The 10,344-nt window shown below is 48.7% G+C and overlaps 1 protein-coding gene across 47 annotated transcripts in view; it reads right to left on the bottom strand.

The window, feature by feature from the left end:
- Positions 1–6,880: 6,880 nt before the first annotated feature.
- TENM2 (teneurin transmembrane protein 2) overlaps positions 6,881–10,344 on the bottom strand; it is a 1,282,302-nt gene continuing 1,278,838 nt past the window's right edge. For all 47 annotated transcript variants that reach the window (XM_055387572.2, XM_004042960.5, XM_063706913.1 and 44 more), the window contains one exon: positions 6,881–8,995. In XM_055387572.2, the coding sequence (XP_055243547.1) occupies positions 8,234–8,995 (762 nt within the window). In that variant the 3' untranslated portion in view covers positions 6,881–8,233. The remainder of the gene's footprint in view (positions 8,996–10,344) is intronic.

Genomic DNA, 10,344 nt, shown 5'->3' with positions numbered 1-10,344 from the left:
GCATTGAGAGGTGGAGCAAAGACAGTACCTTGTGAGCATCTTTGCGCCCCTGGATCTGACCAAATTTGAAGCCAGTCCTGCCTTTGGATATTCTGGTTTTTGCTTTGTGTTAGGGTTCTGTCACTTACCCCTGCACCTCTCCTGATTAATACAGAGATGCTGCTTGGGGGCAGAAGCCAGCCTGTGTTCACTTTCTCCATCTTCATTGCAGCATTCTACGTAATAGATGTTTCCTAAATGTTCACTTGGTTGACTAATAGCTAGTGGGGCAGATTCCTTCTGGCCAAAGGCTCTAGCCTGAGAACAAAATCTATATGTATGCGGCCGAGATAAGACCAAGATAAGGGATTGTTGAGGGAGTGGCCTGGGAATGGAAACAGCCAGAGAGCTGACTGAGAACCGAAGATTCCCAGCCACCTGGGAGGGGCCTGTTCCTGATCTGTGGTGTGTCCTCTCTAAGGCTCAATTTTCACACTGTTTCACAGAGTGGCTGGGAAGTTCAAATAACAGCAATTAATTTGGATAGAAGCGTTTTATGAATGCATAAGTGTAAGGACATCCCTTTTACTGCCCCTGGAATTGGGCTCAGTTCAGGGACACCGATCATCTCTGGAAGAGTGGCTACTGGGTAGACTGTCCCTAAGAGGGTATAGGCTTTGCTTCTTCTGTCCTCTCTTCCCTGGAGCCTTCTAGAAGAGCAAGTCCCCAGGGCTTTACGCAGCTCTTGAAGTGGGAGGATGGGGTGGGTGGAGCTCCTTACTCTTCAACAGGTCAAGCTTCAGGCTGGGATCACACTTCAGCTCTCACTGAAGGCTGAGAATAAGAAAAGTTAGTTGCCAATCAGTAGACATCCCCTTGAGGGAGGCTGAGTGTTTACAACAGCAACCCTGCCAGATGGCAGTATCATCTCCACTACACAGGGGAGGAAACCCAGGCTTCGGAGGTTAGATAAGAAGCCCAGGCTTAGCTAGAAAGGAGAGTGGTTGGGAGTGAAAGTGAAGGATTTTTTTTGTTTGTTTTGCTTTTTTTTTTTTTTTTTTAGGGTTTTTTTGGTTTGTTTTCCTTTTTTTTTAATCTAAAGACGATAACCCCCAAATTCCACTATTTTCCTTTAATAATAGCTTACCATTTAATATGCATTTGTTAAATGCTGGGCCCTTGCCAAGGACTTTACATATATTGTTTTTATTAGGCTTTGCAAATAATCCCATACAGCAGTTATTTTTATCCCTGTTTTACAAACGGGAAAGGTGAGGCTCAGGAAGTTAAGTCCAGGTGGAAATGTACTCAGTGGGCAAATGGTGGAGGCAGGCTCGCAGTCCAGTCTGACTGGTCCCAGGACTGGTCTTCTTTGGAATCTTTTTCCTGGAACCGATTCCACGGGCCTCTTTCAGGAGTCCAGGGCTCTCCTCGCAGTCTCTGGCTGCTCAGCGACTTCCCTAGATCCCTTTGAGGCGCCGGGCCCACCTCCAAGCAGATTTCATGGGAAAGGCTGCCACCTTGTGGCCAGATGGCAAACCCAACATTTGCCGGGAGGAGGCGAGGGCTGGTGAGGGAGGGGCTTTGTGGAGCAGCTGGTGCAGCATTGCTTTCCGAGGGCGGCGTGCAGCCACAGTGCCCGCTGCGGGTGCTGGGGAACGGCGCCTTTCAGGCTGCCCACCTGCCTCCTCAGGGTGGAAGGCGGGGCTTGGGTGTGAGCGTGCTGAATCAGAACTTTCCTGGAAAGTCGCCACTTGGTATGGTCAGAGGATCACTGAAGTAAGTAAGTAATCAGAATATCCCTTCTCCCTAATTGTTCCTCCCCGGTGTTTCACCTGGCTGGTCGTGGAGGAGGGAGAGGCGAAGGAGAAGGAATGGTGCATGCACTGGAGAGAGGATCCTTGGCCGGGATCTGTTCTCGGTGTTCCACCCTGTATAGACCCTGTCCCCAACTCTGGGCAAGTTACAGAACCTCGTCCTCATTTCCCAAATCTGAGCCGGTTTGAGGAGCTCTCCCTCTGTTCTGACCGCCCCAGCCTTCCTTCAAGCCCTCATCCAGACTGTTGCAGATTCTCCCGGGCTCTGGGCCTTCTGCCACTCTTATCTCTCCACTTTGCAAACCCAAAGATTCCCTAATCGTGTTTCTCCCTATGTACAAGAGTCACACTGAGGTTCCTCATGACCTGGCAGGAGAATACCCAGCTTCTTAGCCTGACTGTTATTCCTGCCTCCTTCCCTCCAACAAACCTCATCTCTGGCTGTGCCCTTCTCGCTGAGCTCCAATCCCCTGCTCCTCATTTCTGGCTGCAGGTGAAACTCACCTACCCACGATCAGAACTTTCTTCCAGAGGTCCTGATCTGATTGGCCTGGGACCCGTGTCTAGCGCGCTCTCCGGTGGTTCTAATCCTTAGCACCTGCCCCGGCCTCTCTGAACTTCTCACCTGTCTCTTTGCATATTTCTTCTCCTTCCTGCTACTCCCTCCTGCCTTGTCTGTCTTGCATTCTCTTACTTGCCAGATGCCCAGCTCAAATGCTTGTGGAGGCTGGGCACGGTGGCTCATGTCTGTAATCCCAGCGCTTTGGGAGGCTGAGGCAGGTGGATCACCTGAGGTCAAGAGTTCGAGACCAGCCTGGCCAGCATGGTGAAACCCCATCTCTACTAAAAATACAAAAATTAGCCGGGCGTGGTGGTGGGCATCTGTAATCTTAGCTACTTGTGAGGCTGAGGCAGGAGAATCACTTGAACCTGGGAGACGGAGGTTGCAGTGAGCCGAGATTGCACCACTGCATTCCAGCCTGGGCAACAGAGCAAGACTCTGTCTCAAAAAAAAAAAAAAAAAAAAACAAAACAAAACTTGTGGAGAGAACTCATACTCCTGTCCTCTGGACATCACGGGTTTGCTCATCACTTGTGTGCCAGCCCTGAGCCTACTGTGCTGTAGTGATTGATTGGCTTGTGAGTTTGTCTCACACTTTAGACCATGTTTTATTTATCTTTGTCTTCCCAGCTTCTGACAGTGCCAGGGACAAAATTGTGCTTGGTGACTCTGAAAGTAGAATGCCTGAACAGATGTCCCTTGTTCCCATGGCTAGTCTTCACATGGCTGAGACCCTCCACTTTCCAGATGTCACCCTTTCTGAAAAGCCCTTGAAGCCATGAAGAAGGTCCACACACTGAAAGTACTTGTTCAAGTTACCCAGGCCCAGGAGAGGGGAGAAGCAGAGATTGCTCTTGAGGACATGAGATTTGAGGGAAGATCTTTCTCCATCTTCCCAGCTCCCGCATACAAATCTCTCCCCCTGTGAAAATTGTTATGCTTCAATTTCTACTCTTAGAAAAAATCAGTGTTTGGAAGAAAGTTTCTAAAATAATAAAAATGAGGTTGGGCACGGTGGCTCACGCCTGTAATCCCAGCACTTTGGGAGACCGAGGTGGGCGGATCACTTGAGGTTAGGGGTTCGAGACCAGCCTGGCCAACATGGTGAAACCTCGTCTCTACTAAAAATACAAAAAATTAGCCGGGCATGGGGGCAGGCTCCTGTGGTCCCAGCTATTTGGGAGGCTGAGGCAGGAGAATTGCTTGAAACCGTGAGGTGGAGGTTGCAGTGAGCCGACACTACGCCATTGCACTCCAGCCTGGGGAATAAGAGTGAGATTCCGTTTCAAAAAAACAACAAAAAAAGAACATTTATTGAGTACCACATATCCATGATACAGGCAATATCTCATTTAATCATCGAAGCAGCCATCCTCATCCCTGACCAATGATGGACTATTATGTAAGTGAGAAGCTTTTCTTCTGCTAACTTGAGTTTATCTCTTAACACAGCGTATGATATTTACCTTAATTAGCACATGTGACCTTCCCAAGTTCCCATGTTCATTTAGTGAGTGGTAGAGTCAGGACTGGTTCCTAGGTGGTCTGACTTCAGAGTGCATGATCTTCACTAACCCGTAGGCTGTATCGCCTTTCCAGAATTCTTTTTTTTTTTTTTTTCGAGATGGAGTCTCGCTGTGTCGCCCAGGCTGGAGTGCAGTGGCGCGAACTCGGCTGACTGCAAGCTCTGCCTCCTGGGTTCATGCCATTCTGCCACCTCAGCCTCCCGAGTAGCTGGGACTACAGGCGTCCGCCACCACACCCGGCTAATTTTTTGTATTTTTAGTAGAGATGGGGTTTCACCATGTTAGCCAGGATGGTCTCGATCTCCTGACCTTGTTATCTGCCCGCCTCGGCCTCCCAAAGTGCTGGAATTACAGGCATGAGCCACTGTGCCCGGCCCGCCTTTCCAGAATTCTGTATCAGTCTGTCCTGGTCATGCAAAGACTGGCCCAAGGAAAGGCGGGAAAGGATTTCTGCCCCAAGCCTGTTTCCTTCTCCCTTAATATGTGTTTGTGTAGTGTGTTATAAGAGCCTGGCCTAGGTGTAGCAGAAAACCCATGGATAATTGAAAGATGGTTAAACCAAAAGAGGAGAGTTTCAGGCCTGGGTGGCATTCTGGTGACATGTGGTTCCCTTTGTGACACACTATTTGCCCACCCTTTGGGTCTGTCACCCTTTGGGTCTACCCAAGAGGCTGGATGGGGCAGAGAAGCCACAGGCCGAGTGAGATCCCCCGGCTTCTGGCCTGGCGTGAACTCCCTGTCCTGGTGGGCACTGCTGGCTGCATCTACTGCAGGAGGATAAAACACAGTGGCCAGTCCGCACGAAGCTCCCACCAAACCAAGATTTGAGCGGTCCTCAAGACCCACTGGAAGCTGTTCTGTGAGATTTCTCCAAGTACTCCTGACACCAGCCAGATTAAACAAGGCAGGCAGCAGCTGGGCCCAAGCAACTCAAAGACAGAGAAGCTGTCTGTCTCCTGCTTCCCATCCTCCTCCTGAAGGGAAACGGCCCAAACTCATGGCCCTGGGGAGATGTGGCTGTTCACATGTGCTTCCAGAGGGAAGTGCTCTGGGCCATTTTCATTGCCTGCTTGCTTTACTAAGTCATCACTGGCTCTGCTAGTGACGCTAGGAGGGCTTGTGAAGCCTGGTACCTGGGTTCAAGCAGGCCAGCCCTGCTTCTCTCTTTCTTTCCTTCCACCTGTGGGTGATGGGACCACAGGAGGCCTTAGACTTCCTGGAGAGGGTTTGGAATTGGCCACAGCTGGGCTTGAATTTGATCCCACCACTTACCCGCTGGGTGATGGTGGCCTCAGATTTCTCACCTCCAAAGTGAAAGATACTAGGAGCTCATCCGGGGCATGCATCCAGTCAATTTTTTAAAAACTAGCTTTAGCTGAGGTTGATGGCTTTCTTGGCCTCCTCCTTCATCTCACCTAGGTGACCACATTGGCTTCCCCTCCCTGTCCTCCACGCTGCAGCCACAGCACTTTTTATGAACTCAAAACTCACAACTTTATTGCTTTTCACATAAAAAAAAAAATCGAACCTCTAACTGTGTCTTGTGAACCCTGCCATCCTCTCCTGTGCTCAGGCCTAATCACCCACCTTCTGTGTCCTTCTTTTTTTTTTTTTTGAGACAGAGTTTTGCTCTTGTTGCCCAGGCTGGAGTACAGTGGCATGATCTCGGCTACCTGCAACCTTCGCCTCCCAGGTTCAAGCAATTCCCCTGCCTCAGCCTCCCGATTAGCTGGGATTATAGTCATGTGCCACCATGCCCGGCTAATTTTTGTATTTTTAGTAGAGATGGGGTTTTGCCATGTTGGCCAGGGTAGTCTTGAACTCCTGAACTCAAGTGATCCACCCGCCTTGGCATCCCAAAGTGCTGGGATTACAGGCATGAGCCACCACCCCCAGCCCATTTTCACTTCTTGATGCCATGCTTTTCCTACTGTCTGTCTACTCCTGCCCATAGTTTCATGAGGCAAGGGCCTGTGGGTGTCTACTCACCTCTCTTACCCAGAACTTAGCCCAGAACTTCCCCCTGGCACGAGAGAAGCTCTCAAGAAAATGTCATTGAATGAATGAAACGTGAGGACGAACTAAAATATTGCATGCAGAGCCCTTAGCACTATGCTGGGCACCAAGTAAGCACCAATAAATGTTAGCAATTAATGATAGTATTATTCTAACTTTAGGAGTGATGTAAAACAAAAGTTATCCAAACCAGCAGTGCTTTTCTTATTGGGTTGTCCCAAATAGGCAAGATTTGGGGTAAGTTGATGTAGTCTGGAAAGAAATATGAAAGCACACACACACACACACGCGTGCACGTGTCTCCCGGTGTAGTGAATGCTCCCCTTTAATTTCTGCCAGCATCTCTCAGAACTAGAATGTGGTTGCAGGGAGGAGCCTGAATGTCCCAGGAGGGCTAGAGGGATCTGTCCATGCTTGGGCAGACTCTGAGGGTCCTCACTGCCCACCCACACCACATGCAGACTGTCCACCTCTGCTCCATACAGAGAAAGGGCTGCAGATGCAGGCAGAGTTAGCTCTAGAATTGGGGAGCACTAAGATACCTCTAACTCCAGGCAGGGCACCGTGGCTCACGCCTGTAATCCCAGCACTTTGGGAGATTGAGGCGGGTGGATCACCTGAGGTCGGGAGTTCGAGACCAGCCTGGCCAACATGGTGAAACCCTGGCTCTACTAAAAATACAAAAATTAGCCAGGTGTGGTGGTGCACCTGTAATCCCAGCTACTCGGGAGGCTGAGGCAGGAGAATTGCTTGAACCCAGGAGGTGGAGGTTGCAGTGAGCCGAGATCATGCCATTGCACTCCAGCCTGGGCAACAGAGTGAGACTCTGTCTCACAGAAAAAAAAAAAAAAAAAAAAGAAAAAAGCTCCTCCAGGTGTTCAAAATACCAGCTCAGCCTCCACACACTTGGGCAGCTCCTCTTTTTCTCCAGTAATGCTTGCCTTTTTCTCATCTCAAAGCATTTCCACACAAGACCAGTGTCCACAGGAGTTTTAGAGACTTTATTTATGTATAAACAATTTAAACACTTTGCCATAAATTATCTTTGCCTGTCCCTAGTCTTTGCTTAGCAGCAAATTAAAATTAATATAAAAACTCGATGAACAATTCATACATGTATATTACAAAAAAGTTCCTGTACCAAAGTTCTTATTAGACTTTTTTATTTTTGTTTTTTTTAATTTTTAAAATTTTTTTTGTTTTTATTTTTATTTTTTAAATTTTCTCTCCTCGTGGTGACTGTCATGTGATTGTCTCAGTTTCTGGACCAAACAAACACACTAATAATTTTAAATCTGAAACAGTGATTGTGCCTTTCGGCTCATGTATGTACAGGGTGATCAGAAGTGGTACCTGTTAGCAAAAGTGTCACGATGCTGCACCTCTACCGAAACTGATACCCACGAACTACGGAATCTAAACAGACTACACCCTGTAACTGCGTATTACTGTCCACAATGGAATCTCCAAAGACAAAAGAGTATGAAATTTATCTGTAGTGATTATAGCCACCATTTTGAATTAAATTTTACACTCTGCGCTCAAATAAATTAGCTCAGGCCAGACTTAGTTGGGACCTGAGAGTTAAGTGCTGGATGGTATTATTTCACTTTGATTTTTGATAGGAATTTCTTTTATTCCCTCATGTTTTTTTTTCTTTAAAAAGTATTTCCAGTGCTCACTCCTCCTCTTTTATCCCCCCCCTCCCCAGGCGCTACACACAAATCACCCCCACAGTCGTGTTTTAAATGCACCTGTATTTGCTTAAACGAAAATGTCAGAAGTATTTGACCTACAAGCAGTCTGAGTGGTTTGTCCCGCAGCTGGTCTGGTGATGCTGGCCCTCGCGGATGTCTGCATGTCGCTCACATGTGAATGAGTGAGGTAATTGGATATGAGGCCTTCTTTCTTATCCTCGCTTCTTTGTTTATCGGTCTGTGTGTTTGTTTCGTTTTGTTTTTGTTTGTTTTCTTCTTTGCTTATTCGTTTTTGTTCTTTTGTTCCTTTTGGACACTTTACGTCTCTTTTCTGCGTAGACCCAGAACAAGTGGGTCATATTTTAGGGGAACTTGGAACATTGTGTGTGTCTGTTCATTCATTCGTTTGTTTTGTTTTCCTCGGAATTTTCAGCCGGGCTTTAGTCTACTTCAGGATGAGGGACTTCTCACTTGGACAGTAGCATTTGAACTCAAAAAATGTGAGCTTTCTTGCCACTTGGTCTCCTAAAGCAGCCCAGCCGCAGTGCCCCTGTTAGGTCTTCATCTCCTTAGGAGAGGAGATAACAGTTACTCCTGCTGAGCCATTCAGACAAGGAATGGCAGCAGATTATTTTGTTACCTCTTTCCCATCTCATTCTGTCTTAAAAACTGGATGTTGCTGCTACTGTCTGCAAGCTCTGGGTATTGCTCCACGGGAAGCACATAATATCCCTCATACCCTTGCACGCGCCCGGTGCTCAGAAGCTGCTGCTTCTCGCCCTCAGTCCACAGGCGGCTCCCCTCTCTCCCGTCCCTGGCTTTCTGCTGCTCCTTGGCCCAGGCCGTGCCCAGGGCCCTCTGTCTCGCCTGGTCCAGGACGCGGGCCTTCTCTTCGTCCAGGGTGTCGGGGGTGAGGCCATAGCGGATGCTGAGCAGCAGCGTGGAGTACTGGAACTCAATGTTCGTGAACCTTCGAGTCCTGCCGTTGACCAGCAGCGTGGGCTGCGACACGGTCACGTTCACCCCGCTCTCCAGCACCTTGCGGCCGATGGTGGTGCCTAGTGTGACCAGGTCGCCATCGGCTGAGCCAATCTTCACAAAGTAGTGGGTGTCCTTGCCCTCGATGCTGTAGTGCATCTTGTCCAGGTAGTAGGCGTTGTTCAGCACAGATGCCACCTTGCGGCTATCTTCGCTGGCGATGCTGGACACGCCCGTGGTCACCCGCCCTTCTTTGATGGCAAACATGATGCCTTTGCCAATGATGGGCGTGGTGGTGGCAAACCAGTGACCTGCTTTCTCTCGGATGCTGGCGTGGAGCTTTTTAGTAATGACCTGTCCTTCCAGAGCCATGAAGGCCTGGTTATGTCTCTCTGTTGTCTGTTGGACACCTGTAATGAGCTGTGGGGATAAGAAAATAGAGAAAGCTCAGAAGATGAGCTGGTCAGCTCTCTCAAAAAGAGTCACAAAGAGAAAGGCTTGGAACTCTCCTGCAAGAACTAGTGTTGGGTCTATCCAGATCTGAGCTGATGGGAGTCGTAGCTTTTGGAACTATGCTTGGCTGGTTGATTACCAGTGCTCTGAACTATGGATGGCTGGTTGATTACTAATGCTCTGATGGTGTGGTCTGTCCATCTTGCAATTGCCACTAACTAAAGAAATGGTAAAGGAGGTTCACCGTTTGCTGGCATGGGCACCTGGACCTACACACTTACCGGGTCATGCCACCACTCGGGAAGTGCCCTGTTCTGTACTCTGATGGTTGGCAACTGCCTTGCCCACTTTAGACCCAGGAATGTCCTGATGCAAAGGGCAGGATGTTGATTTGAACAGCCTCGAACCCCACCACAGTAAGCTAGATTTCCTGGAGGCCAATGACTTGGATATTCATTAACTTCCTTGGGTTAAGACCTTGCCACTCAAAGTATAGCCAGCAGCAGAGGAATCACTGGGACCTGCCCTGTTCAAAAAGCAGAATCTCAGGCCTCACTCCAGAACTACTGAGTCAGAGGCTACGTGTGAACAAGATGCCTTGGGTGATCTGTGTGCATATGAACATTTGAGAAGCACCAGACTGAGAGAGTCAGGCTTTGAGGGCCAGAGGGAATATCCCCTGGCTTTGAGGCAGTTGTTTTGGATCCTCGCCCTGGTTCTGCAGGGGATGAAATCACCATTACCTCCTTGGCCTTGAGTTCTCCACTCGAAAATTACAACTTGTCTCAATTGGTGGTTGGGGGGACAGGCTGGGATAATGGGAGAGGCTGCGTTTGGGAGGTAAGGGCACTTAGATAAATGAGAGAAATGATGGCTATTCATCCACTGAGTGGTCCCCAAGGGGCAGGACTGAGTGAACGCTGTTCTCAATTACCCAGCAGCTCCTCCTTGCCTCTCTATAGTTACACAATCTGGACAATTATTCAGAGCAGCTGAGACCTTTCAGACTTTGATAGTGCTGAGCGCCGGTTCTGTAGCAGGGGTTATCTGAACCCCTCCCATCTGATTGTAGCAGAGGTCTCAGCTGCACCCAGATGGAAACTGACCACCCCTCGGTCATCGCAGAAAGACCCAAGCACAAATTATGTTCTGAAAACTCAATCTGTATACGCTTGGCCATAAAGCGCCGAGGTTTTATGTGGGGCATAAAAATGTTCTTTAATGGGACAGAAACTGCAAACCACAGTTTTATGACGTCCCATAAAAGCTGAAAGGGTTATGATCTTATAGGCAGTGCAGATGGTAGGTTGCTGCTA

This window comes from Gorilla gorilla, chromosome 4 (genome assembly GCF_029281585.2).
Source record: "Gorilla gorilla gorilla isolate KB3781 chromosome 4, NHGRI_mGorGor1-v2.1_pri, whole genome shotgun sequence".
NCBI classification, from domain to species: domain Eukaryota; kingdom Metazoa; phylum Chordata; class Mammalia; order Primates; family Hominidae; genus Gorilla; species Gorilla gorilla.
Note: the sequence above shows the minus strand (reverse complement) of the source record. Positions and strands in the feature narration are given on the sequence as shown.